General features: G+C 41.3%; 1 protein-coding gene across 1 annotated transcript; it reads left to right on the plus strand.

Moving 5' to 3' along the window:
- Window positions 1–242: 242 nt before the first annotated feature.
- On the plus strand, window positions 243–18925 carry serinc4 (serine incorporator 4). Its single transcript, XM_073465115.1, has 11 exons — window positions 243–362; window positions 7019–7186; window positions 7662–7840; window positions 9509–9588; window positions 9930–10023; window positions 13118–13329; window positions 14383–14478; window positions 17834–17960; window positions 18051–18163; window positions 18467–18620; window positions 18718–18925. The coding sequence occupies exons 1-11, from the start codon at window positions 243–245 to the stop codon at window positions 18923–18925; spliced, it is 1551 nt and encodes a 516-aa protein (XP_073321216.1).
- Window positions 18926–20004: the final 1079 nt, after the last annotated feature.

Here is a 20004-nt window from a genome sequence, read left to right on the forward strand (position 1 = left end):
GAGGCTGGACCGAGAGCAGCTGAAGGGGTGCTCATGCTGAGGCTCTCGGCTGCAGGGAGCCCAGCCGGACCAGATTTACCGCTAATCCAGCATAAGGAGGGTATAGGGACAACCTGCTGGACTTTCTTACTTTTCATTTCCTACCAGGACAGTCAGAGGAAGTTGTGTTCTGGCCTCTCTGGGGATGTGAGGATGCCATCTTTGCAGGCTTGCTGAGGAAAACCTGTTTGTGCAGGAAATTCATGGCCAAATGTAGAGTGGTGGTGGCCGAGGAGAAGCAGTTTAGGGGCACGATGTCGGCCACTCAGGGGATGAACCACAGCGGCGTCTACAACTACTTCCTCAACATGGTGGCCTATCAGGTGAGAGCTGACAGGAGGCAGTGAGTGCAGCTGGAGGTTGAAGTTTTTACAGGTTGTTTAGAGTTGATTTTTTTAAGTAGATGATTATATTTTTACTCTTGAGTTGATTTTTATTAATAACAATACAACAGGGGGAGTTAATCATATATTTAAGTAAAAGTAAAGAATAAAAAAAGATAAACCCAAAGTATCAAAAGTTAAAGTACTTGTTACGCTAAATATCCCCTTTCAGTGTTTTGTATAAGTTTTGTATAAGTATTTTTATCATATTTATTATCACTAATGATGTATTGATGATAAGGAGAAGGTGCTTTTTAACATTGTTGGGAAGAAAAGTCTCTAATATTGCATCATCATTTACGAAGTGATCGGCCAAAGCATCAGAAATTTAAGTAACCAGAACATTTAGTAACCCAACTGACAGAAGAAATGTTAAGCTAAATACATTTCTGCAAAACCACAGATAAATTCAAACTGAACGTTTCTTTATGTTGCGACTTTGTGTTTGTTTAAGTTAAATGTTCTATTTATTTCTCTATGTTTATGCTCAACACACAGAGACCACTTGGTTAGGGTTAGGAAAACATCACGGTTTGGCTTAAAGAAACTGTTTTGGTCGCCACGATCGCTGACGGAGATGATGGAGGTCCGACTTCTAATGAAAAACAGCTGGAAATGTCCGCAGGTGTCCTTAAAAATATCCAGTGGTGCAACTCAAACTCCAGTCGGTCGTTTGGCAGTCTTGTTGTCTTTTAATAACTCCACCTCTGTCTCCTCCACCTGCTGATGTGAAAGTCAGCTAATAAGCCTATAATGTGAAGGTGATATGACACGTTTGGTACAGATGTCAACCTCAGACGTGTGTGTGGTTTGCAGAAACGTTAACTGCTAACGTTATATCCTGGAGCCTGGGCTGAGAGATGTTTGTCCGGTCAGAGAGTGAGTTGGGATGTGTATCTGTGACTTCCCTAAACTGTGTTCCAGAAAACATTTAGGTAACTTGTCAGCCAGTGGAGGGAACTTATATGGTTGATTTGTTCGGGTCTATTTTCAGAGGTGGATGAAAACACCCTCGGTGCTCTAGTGAGTATTTTTGGCAGCAGGATGGCGTGTGTGGGAGTCAAAATTGACAGCAGTGTGCGTGTTCATGGTGATGAAGGAACAACAGTGAGGCTCACTGATGTGGTTTAATAGATTTTGGACAACAATGGAGCTCTGTGGCTCAGAGGAAGAAGATATATCAGGCTGTGACACACATGATACCTGTTAGGAACACTACCTGTGTGGCTGTACGGGACCACCACGCTGGGCGAGACTGAAATATTTGAACAACTACTGAATGAAATGCCAAGAAACTTTGTTTGGCATTCGGATGAACTGCCTTTAGTGAGCTCCTGACATTTCCTTTTAGCTAACCCAGCTGCTCATTTGTGGTTTTGAGAGAATTATCTACTATTAGATGGATTATGGCAATCCATCTAATAGTAGATATTTGGTTCAGACTTTCACGTTCCTCTCAGGATGAATTGTAATAACTCTCTCGCCATCATCAGTCAAATACTCGGTTTGTGACTAAATACCTGCAGGACATATTAATCCCCATCAGCCCCACCTGTACTTTGTGTTTAGCACTAATTTTTAAACGTTAGCTTGCTGTAAGCATGGCTGCTAAGCCAGACAATACAACCACAGCTGATTGAATATGCTAACACCTCAATTTAAGTGTACAGTCATGCCAAAGGTCATTAGAAAGCTTAGATTCTTGTGATTCGGTCAAAGCAAACCATTTCAAGTTAAAGCCACATCAGAAAGGTTTAATCAACGAACAAACAAAGGAGCTGGCTGAGAAACAACTCCCAGATGAAGGCTCTGGGTCTTCAGTTGTCTTCTTTTATTCCTAAATGTCCAGTAGATCTATTTCAGTAACATATTTAGTCCAAAGCACAGTATTTCTTGGATAAATGGCGACCAAATTGCAACAAGCTGTGATCATGGATGCTTTAGATCTGATGCAGCATGTAATCTGCAAAGTAACTAGTAACTAAAGTTATCAAATGAATGCAGTGGAGTAAAAAGTATAATGTTTGCCTCCAAAATGTAGTGGAGTGGAGGTGTTAAAGGGGAAAACAGAAATACTCCACTAAAGTACAAGTACCTCAAAATCATCAATCAATCAATCAATCATACGTCTCCAGGAAACATGTTTGTTGTTACCTGTCCATTCCTCTCAGTCAGGTCACCTGTTGATGATGTCGTTAAAGAATCCAGAGAATCATGGGAAATGAAGAGCAAGTGTTGTTATCCTGTCAGTTACCATTTTTTTGGCCACCGTTCTGCAAAAGCTTTTTTGTGAAGCATCAGGTGTGAATTAAAACAACATTTCCTATTTTCATGACAACATGCTGTTTCCATCAAGACGTCCTGATGGAGGCTTTAATGGCTGAAACACGCAGGGGTGTTTTTACTGTTACGATTCAATTGCCATGAGATATTAAAGGCTTTTTAACTCGTCACTCTCTTGAGTGCCTCAGACTTCTTCAACATTTCTAAGCTATTTTCATTATATTATACAGCACAAGTACATACAAATGAAGAATTTATTTTGCTACAGGTGTCAGAACAATCAAGTAAAATAAGAACAGAACTGAAGAGGTCTAAATGAAGGCAACCTAAGCTAAAGGTTAAAATCTGACCATAATATTAAAAATATTGACAACTCTAGATACAAAAGATAAATGCAGATAATATGATAATATGACCTTTGCAATAGCAAACGTCCACACATTGTTTCCTCATTGAATTGAGTCTCATTCCCAGGACGTCAAATAGCCACATGTTGGGTTGGTAAAGCGTCCGATGCGTGCGATGACACCAAATAAAAAATAATCCATAATTATCCTCAATTGCAACTTTTTGAAAATGTAAGGGGGACAAAGTTCAGATATTTGTGTTCAGATGTCGGGAGGGAAAGTCAAAAAATGTCACGTAAATAAATACTCAAGTAAAGTACAGACACCTGAAACATCTACTTAAGTACAGTGAAAGTATTTGTATTTAGTTACTTCCTGCAAAAGTTCCATAAAAAATACTTTCTGTTTCAACCTTCATTAATACCGACTGTTTGAATCAATCAGTAAACATTATAACACTGTACGACATTAATACGCACAAAGCCATGGCGGTATGATGAAAGGTGAATGTGGATCACTGGTGCATTATGCAGAATGTGATTCATGCAAGATTAGCTCTCAGATTAGCTTCTCGGAAACATGCAGGAGATCCTTTAATCATCGACAGACAAACAAACAGACGGATTGAGTCCTCGTCTGCAAAATAACGTTCCTGATTTTAAAAGCTGTCTGAATTAATGCTGAATCACAGGAGTTAAAAGATGAAGGATGCTCTGTTCAGCTATTATTCCTCAACACTTCATCTTCACATCAGACCAAACATGCTGCTGTTTGACCTATATTTACTGTATTCTGCATTCATTTGAACTCAGTCGACACTTTTAACCACAGTAGATTACTCTGTGTTTATACCGGGTTTAGAGCCCGCTCGCTTACTGCAACATCTCTACTCTGTGCCTATTAATCCTGTATTAAACTAGGCCAGAGGACAGACATGTGCAGTGCTGAGTGCGGTCATAAAACACCTGGCTGTCTGAGAGACGGATGCATAAAGATTTACACTTTCAAAACAGCAGATTTTGACTTTTATGTTTAGTTTTTGTTTGTTTTATTGTGACAAATTGAAGCAGCAAATCCAGCAAATGAAATGGTTTGTTTCATCTCTTAAAAGCAGAATTTATTCAAAAGAAATTGTATTATTTGCCACTAATATCTCTGAGTGGACATCCAGCCACAGGGCCTATAAATGGGAGATTAATAAAAAATGATTTGATTCAGGATTTGTGGAATAAGGAGGCCATCTTTAAACTGAAAGGTTGAATACTCAGTGATTCATTCTCGGTTGGAAACACGCAAATAAAGCATTGGTCTATATACTGCATCCAACAAAATCTCATGTGTTTAATCTTTTTAAGTCGTGCATGGTGAGCGATGTTGGCAGCGTCCGTTCGGTTTAGAAAGTAGGTTATTTTCTGGGGTGATTCAGGGTTTCTGTAGCCTTTTACTCACATTTTCACAAGTGCTGCAGCTCCGTCTGAAACGCTCTGTTTTAGCTCCTGTCTCTTTAAGGCCCCACCCCCTTCTAAATACCCAGTCAGCTCTGATTGGTCAGCTCACACACGCCTGAGACAGCAGTGCTAACAACAACAGAGCAGCTGTGCTAATCAATTCTTACGTGCCAAACTAGTATTATTTCTGCGAATATGTCTGTGTGACGTAGTGTGATGTCACAAAGTCACTGAATTACAGGCGGGACTACTGACGAGGCATTTGAGGAGCTGTGTTTTCTGTGGGAGAGAGGAGCTTCTGTTGGTGCGGACTTTGACCTTTTTTAACCTTCAAGATTTTATCATATAAAACTCTGACGGAAAGAAAAAAAACATAAGCATAATAGGTCTCCTTTAAAACAAGGAGAAAAGAACAGTAAAACCATTAACAAACATAAGTACATTTATAGATCGGTGTGTGAACCTTTGTAAGATTTTGAGATTGGAGTCACAATAACGACCTGAGAAAGAAGCTGAAGGTTCTGATCGGGGCAGTGTGAGCAGTCAACGGCAGAATTTGGACAAACTGTCCCTTTAATCTTGTTTCATCTGTTCCAGGATCAAATCATTTTTTGAGCTACTGTACGCGATTAAAGCTCTATTTTTATTCAGTCTTCGATTCAATGAGAAGATGCTGGATTATCTTCTCTGCATTATCCATCAGATCACGACCTGCACGTGATGAGAAATAATACATCTGCATTCACTGCGCCGGCATTCAGTCATGCATTCATAAATACGATGCAGGCTCAAAGAATTGAGTTTTACTTTGGCGTGTTACATCATGTGGTTATTCATAGATATTAAACATGATCTGACAGAGTGAGGCAGGAGAATACCACCACATGTGAGCGGCTGAATCCATCTCTCCTGTCCCGTACGCGACGTCGTTGCCCTGATAATGCAGACAGACCTCCAGACTGTAATCTGCAGGAGTTGACTGAAGCACCAGACAGATGTGCGTGCACGTTTTGCCTCCTTAGATTTAGTTCAGGATCAGCGGTGATGGGCTTACGTCCAGTCGTCCGCCACAGCCCTGATTTATCAGAATCAGAACCAGCCAGATGCCGCTGGACTCGTCAGATTAATCTGCCGCCGACCCCCGCGCTGCCAGACACTGACCTCCAAAAGTCTTCAGACAGCTTGAGTTTGAACTCCACGACTCAATCACAATCTCAAACTGCCCGGGCGGTGTTTGCAGCGCGTTGTGATGGGAACCTTTCCCTTTCAGAGCCACAGTGCAGATTATTTGATCTGTTTGTTGCTTTTAATCGGTGCAACATGTCAGAATTTAAAACATCAGACATCAACAAACAGAATGTGAAAAAATCAATAGATTTGATGTCATGTAAAACACATTTATGTGTTGTGTTGCAGAAATGTCTACTGATGTTAGCATGCTAATCAGCTAACCCCCGCCTGTCTTGTCTCATAAAAACAGATCTCTCTGAATCGCTGGCTGCACGGCTAACTGAGCGAACTTGATGGCAGCTACAGTTAGCAGTAATTAGCGGTTGCTCTGCTGATAGGCTGCCCTCTGTCTGTTCAGAGCGACCTTCGACAGATTGTCACTTTTAAACATTGCACCTTGAAGCATTTTGCATTCATTTGACAATCAACATGCAGAGCGACTGCAAAACATGGGAAGAGAGAGAGACAACATGCAACAATGATAGAGGCGGAAAAAATCTACAGTCCTCTTTCTATAAAAATGCATCCTAAAGTTCAGCAGAAGCTAATTTGAGACTTTAAGGAACAGTTCAACCAAAAATAAAAATTCAGGCATCATCCCCCATCATTAGAAGTTTAGTCCACTGACATAAACTAACGACCGGCTTCCAACACAACACAGAGGTTCAGCAGAGCCTCTTTTAAATGTAAAAAAACAAAATAAAAAATCAGCAAAAGAAATCAGCACTTAAAATAATAATAAAATGTGTTATCAATCAAAGTTTTTTAAATTAGTTTTTGCTTTGTGTGTACTGTTCCTTTCTGTACAGCACTTTGTAATCTAAAGAAAAAGTGCTATATAAATGTATTATTATGATTATTAGCCTGTATTACATCCTGTGACACGACATCCAACCTCATACATCACATGTGATGGGTGATGGATCATCTTTTTTCTTTTTGCAATATGTTTTAGCTGACGCACAATGTGCACGTACAATAGAAGAGGTCAGGATTAGGAAAATAAACTTATTTATTTAATACTGATATAAAAGAGGATTAGGGTCACTGTAAAACATTTTTTAGTTCTGTTGTTATAATCAGAATTCTGAGAAAAACTCAAAAACTAAATGTTTTAACAGTGACCCATATCCTCTTTTATATATCAGTATTAAATAAATAAGTCTATTTTTCTAATCTTGGCCTCTTGGTTGTGTTTGACTCATCAGACCTCCTCTCCTGTTGAAGGTGTGTCTCCTGTTGTTGTGTTTGTGTGGATGCTGAGCTGCCTCCGTCCTCTCCTCCTCAGATATGCTGTTGCTGTGGACCGGCTCCCTGCTCGCTCTGCTGTGCCTTCTGTCCTCCGGTCAAATCCTCCACCAGCACGCGGGTCATGTACACCCTCTTCCACATCATGAGCTGCGCCGTCTCCTGCCTCATGCTGTCCCGCACCGTCTCCGAGCTCGTCAGGGAAAATGTGAGTGCATGATCTGATCCTCCACGATGACGGACTGTAGAGCGAAACATGGCCACAAATCAAAGAAATCCACTGAAATATCACCACCAATAAACTCCTGCAAGAGAAATGTGCAATTATTTGGCTGGGGTGGAAAAGTAACTAAATACATTTACTCAAGTAAAGTAGAATTTTGAGGTTTATTTGCTGCTTATTGCTAATTAAAAACACTATTACTAATAAAGTACAGGCTCTGAAATGTACTCAGAGTATTTGTGTTGAGGAAAAGTCAGAAACTGCCAGAAAAATAAATACTCAAGTAAAGTATAGACACCTGAAACATCTACTGAAGTACAGAAACAAAGTATTTGTACTTAGTTACTTCCAACCTCTGTCCAAACTGTATAACAAGTAATTAATATGGGTCAATCTGTATAATTAGTACTTTAACTTTTGGTACTTGCGGTAAATAAAATGTGATGTGTGTGTGTTTCAGGTGCCTTTCTTCAACATGGTGTGTGACCAGGCGCACGGCGGAGGCCACTGTGAGATGCTGGTCGGCTACTCGGCGGTCTACAGAGTCTGCTTTGGCACTTCCTGTTTCTACCTGATGATGGCGATCTTCCTAATAGACGTGAAGTCCAGTCAGGACTTCAGAGCGCTCATACACAACGGGTCAGTCTCCGGGACTTTTGTACTTGCACATGAACAGTGTGAAGGGCTCACCAAAAATCTACAATCAACCCAAAACATTGCCCCAAAAAAATCTGACTGGATCTGATCGTAGCCACAAATGTTCCCACACCTCTCCTGAAATACTCACATCTTTAAATACTCCACTGCAGCCTTTAGGTGTTTCTCTCACCTGAGCTGGCCCGCTGCTCCATTTAAAGCTCTTTATTGCCACACTTTCCATTGCAGCACAGTAGATTAGAGCGGTGACGTGGCTCAGATTAGGATTTGACCGGCTGGATTGCTGCTGCTGCTCCTCTCTGGTATTAATCTACTCACAAGAGTCTTACTGGTGCCACAATGAAAGGCTTCAGGGTCTTTGGCAAAGGTTACAGCTCTTAATGGTCTGTAGGGAGCGACCCAGTGACCTCGTATGTTCTCTTATAGACCAGACAGTCACATGATCGTGCAGACTGAGCTGTTGATACCAATTTAAAATCTAAATGTTTACATATATATTGAAAATGTGCAACATTTAGCATGTATGGTGTATTATGGTAAATTTGTTTGATGCTGTATTTGGACTTTACACAGTAGAGATAATCTCAAAGTGCCAGTTTCAAAAATAACAGCTTTAACATCATGTTGATGGTTCAGTGTTGTAATAAGTTGAACGGTGTCTCTATCACTTTTTTCTGCACTGTGTAACTTCAGTGAGAGGGTCACACAAAATCACACAAAATGACAATTTCTACATAATGTTGCTTTAAAGGTACAGTAAGTAATAGTACGTTCATGTGGCATCGGAAAAATTGGAAAAAACGACATGGAAAAATTCAGCAGCTCGGAAAGTCTGAGAAAATCTCGGTACACAAGTTGCCGAGTCAACGTCATATGACGCTGAAACATGGTGGACGATAGTAAAAATTGGGCTGAATGTAAACATGCATATTCATGAAATATATTTCATGGTTTAGATGATGATGATGATCCATTTTCTTCCTTGTCACTCAAATCCAAGAAACAGCTGTTAATGTCTTGTTGAAACTGTCGCGATAAAATGCAAAACATCTTCCATGTTGCTCCGACACTCCGACTTGACGCACTGGAGTCGGAAGAACGAGGAGCACATGAATGCAGCATACAGTTGTCGATTGTTGAGTTGCATTCCCGGATTTTCAATAACTGACACCGGCCCAATGAATGATGGGAATGACATGAAAACGCTGCATTTTACATATTATTTGATATTTTCGACTTTAAATGTCACCAGAATGTCTCCAGTCCTTGGATCTTTTGTTGTTGTTACTTTTGAAATCTTTGCTGCAACCGTCATGGTGTTTTGGGAACAGTGATATATGTGGTTTTGGGAAATCAACCTATTAAGTGGTCTAGAAATGAGGATGTGTTAGAATCGCTTATTGCACCTTTAAATAATTGAATATAAAACAAGGAAATGTGACTTGCAGAGAGGTTAACTTAAGGAAAGGTTACCCACAGACGTATGTGCATGGAGAGAAGAAGCAAAACAAAAGATCCTGAAGAAAAGTAACACAAGAGTTAATAAATTAATGCAAATTCCAGTAACAGAGAAGATATTAGTTGAAGTTTCTGTTTTTAGATTTAAGCTTAACTGTGAACTGTTTCATCTCTCCTCGTGTCGACCTGCAGCTTCTGGTTCCTGAAGTTCATCACGCTGCTCGGGATGTGCACCGCTGCCTTCTTCATCCCCACAGAGTCCTTCCTCCACGGTGAGAAACTGTTTCCTGAATGTGATGATGATGATGTTGTTGTTGGTGGTGCACCTCCCTCCTCCTCCTGCCAGAGGGCAGCAGAGACCTTCTCCTGACAGCTCGCCTCAGGTTGTCTCTCTGCTGTGAATTATTGGACCATAAATCTCTGCAGCTGAATCTCACTTTGTTTGTGAACAATAAATCTGTTGCAGATACACACCTGATATGACAGCCGCTCGGTGATTTACAGCTCGCTCTCTCCTGCTTTTCTTTCCCTCTGTTTGTGCCTCCTCACTTCCCTGAGATAAATCAAACTGTATGGATCATGCTTCTCCTTTTTTTCTCCCCCCCTCTCTCAGCCTGGCATTATGTCGGTGTGGTGGGAGGATTTGCCTTCATCCTCATCCAACTCATCCTCATCACAGCTTTTGCACACACCTGGAACAAGAACTGGTGAGTGAGCGTGTCATATGTATTATATATATATATATATATATATATATATATATATATATATATATATATATGATGATTTATGACCTTTTCTGAACACTCTAAATAAAACGTAGTGTTGATGAAAAATACCTGAATTATGTGACCAAAAGTAAGTGGACACATTTCTCCACATTCTTTAGTGGAGCGATGAAATGTCACTTTTAATTGTATTTTCTTTATATTTTCCGCACCACTACATTTTGATGGCAAATATTGTACTTTTTAGTATTTGATAACTTTAATTACTAGTTACTTTGCAGCAGAGGTACTTAAGTAGATGTTTCAGGAATCTGTACTTTACTTGAGTATTTATTTTTCTGACAACTTCTGACTTCTCCTCCCTACATCTGTACACAAAACACACTTTCTCCTCCTCACATTTTCAAAATGGGCTTGTTTCTTTGACTTGAATGCATCTGAGGGGAATTATTTTTATTTTGCGTCATTGCACGCCACAATTAGCCAGTTAAAAAGAAGCAGGAGGAGATTTTTCTTTGATTTACATTATATTTTGAGGTGGAATCACGACCACTTTTGCCCACAGGGGCCTCCAAAATCAATGAAATATCAAAGTTACTTGTAGTAGCTTTAAATGAAGATGTAAAACTATTAGATTCAAATTTCAAAGTACCAAAAGTGAGTACATTATACAGACAGGTGGGAAGTAACTAGGTACAAACACTTTTTTCAGGTATGTGTACAAGTTTTTATTCCCTACACCTGAACACAAATATCTGAACTTTCTCCTCCTCACATTTTCAAAACAGGCTTGTTACTTTAGTTTGATGCATTTGAGGATAATTATGGATTATTGTTATTTGGCGTCATCGCACGCCACCTTCCCAACATCACAAGACTGATGTCGACCTATCAGAGCACATCACGCACGGCAGACGCAGCGAGACGAAACAAAGACGTAAAAGACGTAAGAAGACGTAAACAGACAGAGAGGGAGGCTGGAATGGGGAGAAAAGGCGTGTTAGTGTCTCGTATCTGCAGAATAAACATCCTTTCGGGAGTCATTCTACTTTTTAGGCTAAGTAAACCATCGGGGTGTCCTGGTGGTGTAGGGGCTGGACCATGGCCTCCATAGTTTGTGTCCACATTGACAAACAATGCCAAAAAATAATTCAAAATAATAAAAAAATAAAACCCAATTCCAAAAAGTTGGGACGCTGTGTAAAACATAAAACAGAATATGATCATTTATATATCACAGAAGGCAATCAACTCCACTGATTTTGATAAATTTATGCTTCTTCTGAATTTTTAGCAACACGTTTTTTAAACAAGTTGGAACAGGAGCAACAACAGTCTGTCAAAACTGTGGAATGATCCAAAAACACCTGTTTGGAACGTTCCACAGGTAAACAGGTTCATGTGATGAGATCATGATTAGGTATAACGGCCTCAGTCATTCAAAATCAAGGATGGAGCGAGGTTGTAGCTGTTGATGTAAAAACAGAGGTGTTGATGATGTGTTACACATCGAGACTCCAGCCTGGTTCACATCTGGAGAAGAGAGTCTTCTTCTCTTCCACACTTGTGATGATGGATTCATCTTCTGTCCAGCAGAGTAAATCATATAGACAGACTTCAGCCACATCTGTCCTAACCGTCCCAACATCTGGAGCTGTGTTTCTGTTTCGTTTGTTTTCACAGTTTGTGGTTTACATTTTTTGTTGTTTGCAGTTTTTGGACCCGTGTGGTGAATTTTTTTATTTTAGAGTCATTCTTCCATCTTATTGTTACAAAAAGTGAAATACTTGTCTCATTGTTTCCTGTATTTTCTGAGAAAAAGAAAACTTTCTCCCTGTACTGTTGCAGAAAATTATTTTCATATTTAAGTTTTTTTTAGCTGTTATAAGATTAAAGCTTGTTGGATTTGAAAATATCAGATTTTGAGGCCAACACGTCTGATCCAGCAGCACACAGACTGGAGTTTTATGTAAGAAACACACTGCAAAAAACTCAAAACTTACCAAATATGTTTGTTTAGTGTCTACGGAGCCCCACAAGGGTCATGGCGTGAACTTTCTAAGACTATTGTTGTGTTCCCTCGCAATACTTTTTAACTTCCTTTCCTTCTTAGGATCAAACACACTGGCCTCTCTCCTTGTCTTCTGCTGCTCTCGTCAGCGTCGCTCATCCTCTCGTCCTCCACTCGATTTAAGACACAATCTGCAAAATAGCATTTCATTGAGATCGTTTTTGTCAGAGTTCTGAGTACAATGAAACGCACCATGAAGCTAGAAAGTTTGGTGAATGTAAGTGCTGTTGAAATGGAGATTTCTGGCTCAGTCTTTAAATATATGTACTGCATAATTTCATACATTTTAGACAAAAGACAGGGAATAGGATTTTACTCAATGGATATCACCATAAAACTTCCCCATGTTAAAGTTCATCAAAAAGTGTCCCAAACTCAGGAAAACTCAGAGGCAGGTAGGTTAAACAACAAAAGTGAGCTTTAAAAACAAAGGTGATTTTGGCAGTCAAAAACAGAAGAAAATTAGTACAAACCAAAGAAGCACCGGGAACACGAGAAATGAAACTGGACCGGGGAACAGAGAACGCAGGACTGAAATGGAGAAACTGACAAACAGAGGGAAAGACACAAATACAAAAGGAGGGAAGACTAATAAGACAAGAGTGAAGCTAATAGGGCAATCGAAAGAAACAGGAAGTGGGAAGTCAGAATAAGACACATGAGGATGAATCCATCAAAATAAAACAGGAAACAGCTAAAACATGACACCCCAGTCAGTTACAGTACATGCATTACTTTTTTGTATTTTCGAATATGAAGCTACATTTCAGGAGCAGAATCTGAACTGAAATAAACACCTAAATCTGTATTTTGGATGTTTTCTTTCCACTCGTCTGAAAGAAGAAGGCCCAAAATGACCAGTGCATGAAAAAAAATAGTGTTTTCATGTGTAGTGTTTCTCCTTCAAACCGCCAACAGGTTTCTGTGATATCACACAGGACTAAAAAACATAAACCAAAACATTCAAAATGTTTCAGAGCCTCTTCCTCTGTCCTCTCTCAGGTTGACCGGAGCAGCGGAGAACAAGCGTTGGTATCTGGCGGTGATGTGCGCCACCCTCTTCTTCTACACTATCGCCACCATGGCCTTCACCTTCATGTACAAGTACTACACACACCCCATCGCCTGCCACTTCAACAAGGCCCTGCTGTGGATCAACCTGGGACTCTGCGGCCTCATGTCCTTCATAGCCGTCACACCGTGCGTGAAGCAGAGTGAGTTGATGAAAACACGTCTGTCGTCGGTCTCCAGCGGTGAAATAACACTTAGCCCATCTGCAGCCACGCCAACATCCTTCTGTTGAAACTGGTGCTGCTGCAGATAATAATAATTAGATGTAAGCTGATGTTAGCTGTTTCTCCCTTTAAAGACTAAATGTTGACTGCAGGCCGGTTTTGTCTGCACATGTTTTATGATTGAAACATGCAGCTGCTTACAGAGGTGCAAGTATTTACTAAAGTATTGGTGCTCTGACACCCGGAGATATTAGTTAGTTTGCAGATTGAGATTTGGCATTGATACACCGAACACGGCTGCTGTCAGGTGAAACCTTTTATCTGCAAAAACGATCTCACCTTCAGGTCCATTTAGTGGCTGTTGATCATATCACATGATCTTCATCAGTAGATCATTTTGTCAAAGTTGTTGTAGAAGGTTTAGACGTTTTTTTCCCCAATATGTTAAAGATCATATTGACAACATTTTCTACAAGCTCTACAGAGCTTATGAATCAATAATTTCAAAATGATTGTTTTGTTTATCTTTATTGGTTCCAGCTTCTAACAAGGTTTGTAAGCCAGTAGTATAACTCTGTTGGCGTCTGTGTTTCGTCAGCGATCAACAGTCTTGGTAGTTGCCAGATTTTTGGAAAAATACTGCTGGGTGCTACAGTATACGCCCAGCAGATTGTGCTACCCTAACATTAGCGAGTATTAGCAACAATAACACTACAGTAGCTAGTGTCAGCAACGTTAGCTACTGTGGTGCTCGTGCCAACTGGCAACCACCCGAGGGGGCAGATGATTTGAACCGTCCATGTTGGTTGGGTTTGGATTTGTGCCTGAGTCACGTCAGATAGATTTTCCTACGCTACTTCATGACATCATCAAACTAGAAACTAGAAACCTTTTAGTGGCAGAAATGACATACTGTGTGTTTAAAGGGGCTCTGTGGACCTTCAGAGGCGGACTACAATTTTTAAACTAACGTTAGCTACTGCTGCTCTGTGTTAGCCCTGACCCTGACCCTCCCTCTCTCTGTCTCTGCAGAGCAGCCTCGGTCTGGACTCCTTCAAGCCTCCATCATCAGCTGTTACGTCATGTACCTCACGTTCTCGGCGCTGTCCAGCCGCCCGCCAGAGAAAGGTACGCTAACCAACCAAACACGGAGCAGAGGCTCAGTGGCAGCTCCACCTGTAACATTAATACACTGCTGAAAGATTTTCAAGGTTTTTCTATGAGCTGATTAAACGAGGAACATGTGGTGAGACATGCAGACTGATAACAGCAGCCAGTTACATCTCGATTTGTCCAAATGGAAATCTGAACCTCTCCCTAGATAAAAGCCTCTTATTGTGAAGTTTAGTGAAGTTTGTACCTCATGATCCTGTCCTACTTAGACCTAATACTGAAGAGCCCGCACACACACACACATGGTAAAATCCTCCATAATTTGCCTTTACTCTCATCATAATGACTCACCTGTTGGCTCCAGGTAAGACAAAGAGCCTCCACATGACTGAGACATGAGTGCAGGGGCTTGTCTGAGGCCCCCCGTCTTATCCGGAGTTTACATCTTCATGGCACACATGCAAATATACGTACATACACACACACACACACACACACGTCCGCACGCAGATAATCTGGGATGAGATGTGCTCTGACATGCTGCCTGCTGGGCTGGTGGCCTGTGGTGAGGGCAGACTGAAGGATATTTGTTTCACATTCCTCATGGATCCATTGACAACATAATAACACAGGAATACAGCCTGGCACCGTCGTTACACGTGTTCTCACACAGCTCGTCACTCAGATTGATGTGCAATACATCATTCACATGTGCCAGAACGAGGAAAGGGGAGGTCAGATAACACAAGAGGTTTAAGATAAAAACACAAAACAGAGGTTGTGTATTTTTTTAGGCACTTTAAAGTCAAGCTGAAATTTAAAAAATGCATTTTTAACCATTTTGATCACATCCACAGTCATGTCATGCACATATTTATCAACATATGTCAAAAAATGACCCAAAAAAGATGAATTTCTTTGTGTTTTTTAAATCAAAATCCAGTCATGTCTTCTTCCTATAAAACTAAATGTCGTGTGTTTACGTAAGCTTGAAGCAAACAGTTTCAACCAGTTATATCAAGTCATCCATCCATCAATCCTAAACTTTAAGCGAAAAACACAAACAAGAAAAATGCAAAATTATAACTTTATTCACTGATTTGGGTGAAACTGGATCATATTTTCTGTTGTCTTCCCTCCGGCTGCTCTGCCTGAACCCTCTGTGTTTTACTGAGTTTCCTGATGTTGCTGAAGTAACAGCTAAAAGCGGTTACGGGCTCCAGGTGACACAGCCGGTGTCGGAGCCGAACACAAACACAGAGAGCAACTGCAACCATTTTGACGACAGGGAATCCAGTATCAAGATTAGTTAGCGCTTGCTTGTTCGGTCATTAGTGGTCCTATTAGCTGACTAACGTTGGGAACCAAACCTGGCAAGAAATCCACCTTGGTACTGTGTTCCCTTTTGTAAAATTGGCAGCTGTCGGTCTTGGATGAGATCAGATCAACTGTAGGAGAGCGACATGAACACATCTTTTCCATCGAGGGAAGCCTTCAGTGTCGTTCTTTGCTCTTTCAATGAAATAAACTCTCCACGTTTGACAGGACTGACGCTACAGCAGCCACCGAACCTCCTGAGGATCAAAATCAACGCCTGTAGCTACCAGTAGTTCCTCATAGGACGCTGATTGGTCCAACGCCTGTGCGTTCGGCCACAAGCGTATAAACAGGAAACCTGGCAAAATGGATTTACGAGATTACACGATCACGTAATCTTGTGAACCCAGCTGCCTCGCAATGTAATTCAATGATTACGATTTCTCCCATGTGAGAATTTAGTTGCTTTTCCTTTGAATTTGACCTATAACACATTCTTGACTGGTTTTAAATGTTTTACAGACCAAAAGTTTGATCAATTCAACATATTATATTAACTAAGCTGTCTAATAATAATCTCAAAACATGAAATCAGGAGTGTTTTTTTTATGTTTTGATCCTTTTTTTCAATCCAAACTGAGCGCTCTGTAAGCGTTCGGTGTAGTATTTCCTTTAATGCCCCTCTCTGTGTGATTTCCTCTGTATTTACCACGCTGCTAGCCACAGAGGCGAAGTGTGTGTGTGACTGTACAGTACGAGTGTGTACAGTAGGTGTGTGTCCCGGGGCAGTGCAGGACATTGTAGCAACTTGTTGAGAAAATATGCACTCAGAGTCTGTTATAAAAACACCTTTTCACCACAGACTGTGATCCACACACACACACACACACACACACACACACACACACACACACACACACACAATTTGTAGTATTTATTTTAGTCCAGGGGATCCTCACCTGTCACGGTAACGTTCTAGGGGGAAGTCTACATGTGTGTGTGTGTGTGTGTGTGTGTGCGTGCGTGTGTGCACGTTAGACAGAGAGATCCATCGCCGTTACTGTCTTTTTAAGGTCTTTGTTAGCCTCGTCTGTCCCCGGAAGGCTTATTCTGCTCTATGACCTCACCATGACAAACACACACACACACACACACACACACACACACACACACACACACACACACACACACACACACACACACACTCACAGTAATCCGTATGTTTCTGAGAGGAAGAATTAGTCTGCAGTGCGATTGAAAAGAGAACTCAAAGAGCACGACATGTTCTCTCTCCCTTGACGACTCTTGACCCAAGTGTGTGTGTGTGTGTGTGACTGTGACTGTGTGTGTGTGTGTGTGTGTGTGTGTGTGTGTGTACGATATAATCTGGGTCCTGTAATTAGCCAGTGTTTTCACTGAGCTCAGGTTCCTTTTCCCTCCACAACACACAAACACTTAACTTCTCTCAGGAATCCACAGCAGCTCAAACTAAACTATGGAGGTGTGTGTGTGTGTGCGTGTGCGTGTGTGTGTGTGTGTGTGTTTGGGAGTTAGAGCACACATACATGCATGCATGTGCATGTGTGAGCATACAGTACATATTTGTGCGAGTGCTCTGTCCAGAGTGCGAGTCTATAAGAGAGAGTCCCAGAGGGGGAAAGTGCCGCCGAGCCCCCTTTTTTACAAGAAGGAAAGGAATTTCACAGAAAATGAAGCGAAGGAGAAAGAATGAAGAAAGTGACACAACACTTGACCTCCATGTGTCTCTGTGGGGCCGGCATTTAAAAAGCAAACGTGTACTACGCAGTCAAAGTCTGCACGAGCGCTGCACACAGCTATGAACAGTAACAGTAACAGTGTTTTATGTAGCGATGCAAATCACACGTCTTGTTTACACAGTAATATGGACTGTAGATCTATTTGTGTTGTGATTATTCTGCTGATGCGACACAAACAGATTGTTTCCACAAAAACCAGCAACCAACTGATATTAAATACATTTCCCCTGAATGATACTGATGAATCTAACGTGATGTCTTCCTCTCTGTCTCAGTGGTGTATCAGGGCATGAACATGACCGTCTGTTACCCCAGTGTGGGACAAGATGGCATCCAGAATGAAGGCAACGCTGTGGCCATAATCGGAGCTGCCATCATGTACTGCTGCGTGCTGTTTGCATGGTGAGTTTTGGACCCACGAGCACAATAACAGAATTTTTTGTACTTTAACGTCTGTAGAGGAAAATGTGTTCAAATCTAATTTCTCCTCAGTAACGAGGCCTCCTACCTGGCAGAGGTGTTCGGCCCGTTTTGGATGATCAAAGTTTACCGTTATGAGTTCCAGAAAGCTACCTGCTGCTTCTGCTGCCCCGAGGAAGAGGAAGGTTTGTACCAACATTACATAACTGTCTCCTTTTTAGATGCTTTGTTTTGTGTTTTTGCATAAATAAAGCGCCTAAGATCCAGGATCAGCCTGGCCAGTTCTGCAATCAGTTGAATCATGAAGTTTACAGTTTCCAGACAATTCAATCTCTAACTGTAACTCTACATCCTGGGTCCTGGATCTTATCTGGCTGCACAATATAAAATAATGAATGGGCAGATTATCTTAATGACTGTCTGTGTTGTCCTCAGTGGTTTGAGAGTCTTTGAGAACATAAATTCATTGATAAATTTGTCTCTTTCAGTCGAGGAGGAGTTTGTGATCGACGACGAGAACAAAGGCTGTCAGAAGGTCATTCACAACGAGACCCAGAGAGTCGCCTACAGCTACTTCTTCTTCCATTTTGTCTTCTTCCTGGCCTCGCTGTACGTCATGATGACCCTCACCAACTGGTTCAGGTTCGTTAACAACAGTTCCTGGTTTTACATTCAGCACTTGAATTGTTTTCTATCTTTCTGAAGTAGCCTGGAGTTTAACTGTATTCCCCTCCTCCAGCTATGAATCAGCAGTGTTGGAGACCACCTTCACCCACGGCAGCTGGTCTACCTTCTGGGTGAAGATGTCGTCCTGCTGGGCCTGTGTGATCCTCTACCTCTGGCTGCTGCTGGGCCCTCTGTGCAGCTGTCAGTCTGAGTCCAGACCTCGCCGCGCACGCATCAAACGCCGCTCGGCGTCCTCCCGTCACGTCACCGTCAGCGTCTGACACTCTCTGTGACGAGCCGGGCAGGAGGGAGGCGGACAGGGCGCGATGTGGACAAGAGGCCACATGACTCCGAGCCTCCCCGCGGGGCGCCGCAGGAGTCGGGGGTCAAGTGTCAAAGACTCACAGTGCTGTGAGATGGACCAATCAGAGGGCTCAGTGCTGGATAAAGACCTGATGTCACAGGCTGGACTCTAACGAACCACTAACGAGGACTTGACTGTGGTTTGGAAACACATTTACAGTATGAATTGCCAAAGGGATCAGAGGGGGTGAACTCTCACTCCCTATAATGTTGGAACTACAGTGCGTAGGTGTAACGGTGGATACATTTATGAATTTTTATCTTTAATTTTAGTATAATTTTAAATTTTTGGCTGTATTTAGATTTTTAATATTATAACAGAGGAGGAATCATAGATATTTGCTGTAGTATTGCTGCAGAAGCACACATCCCGATATGATCTGTGTTCTTATGAACAAAAAAAAAACCTGCATTAAACAACAAAGTCCTGTCGGTCCTCTGATCTCAGACAGGCAGTCGATAGTTTTGATCATGAACAAATCTTTCTCAAAACTAAAGAACTGTGGGCTCGAGATTTCAGTAGCTTACAAGAACTGAACAGAACGCAATCAAAGAAAATAACTCAATATTCAGGCTGATCGTTTATGGCAGTGGTGTCAAACCATGTGTGAGTCTTAGATTTCTTCTCATCCAAACACTACAACAGTGTTGGGCCTCTGTTTTAAAAATGTTGTCAACTTTCCTCCCAAAAGTTCACGTTTGGGGTCACGTTTGTTGTGTTTTTTGAAGCGTTCATTTAACTTCCAGTTTCTATGTCACCATCAGAGTTTGAGTAAAGCTCATAACTAGTCATGGATGATGTATGAGCAGGACGTGCATGAACGTGACATCGTAGCAAGAAGACAAAATTTATTTTAAAATTACATTTAAGTATTCTAATTCATAACTCTGCAGTATTTTGATGGTTTTAACTCTATGTTTTAACTAATTTCATTAAAAAAAATAAATTCTGGAATTCCTCTGCGTACCACTAGAGACAGCTTGTATACAGCGTTGG

The sequence above is a fragment of the Pagrus major genome, chromosome 4 (assembly GCF_040436345.1).
Source record: "Pagrus major chromosome 4, Pma_NU_1.0".
In the NCBI taxonomy this organism is placed as follows: Eukaryota; Metazoa; Chordata; class Actinopteri; order Spariformes; family Sparidae; genus Pagrus; species Pagrus major.

What these genes read in the sequence shown, in the direction of transcription:
- serinc4 (XM_073465115.1), top strand. Translation starts at nt 243, where the DNA reads ATGGCCAAATGTAGAGTGGTGGTGGCCGAGGAGAAGCAGTTTAGGGGC. An exon ending in CACACCGTGCGTGAAGCAGA is followed by an intron (nt 13,330 to 14,382) that starts GTGAGTTGATGA and finishes CTGTCTCTGCAG; the next exon opens with AGCAGCCTCGGTCTGGACTC. An exon ending in CAGCCGCCCGCCAGAGAAAG is followed by an intron (nt 14,479 to 17,833) that starts GTACGCTAACCA and finishes TCTCTGTCTCAG; the next exon opens with TGGTGTATCAGGGCATGAAC.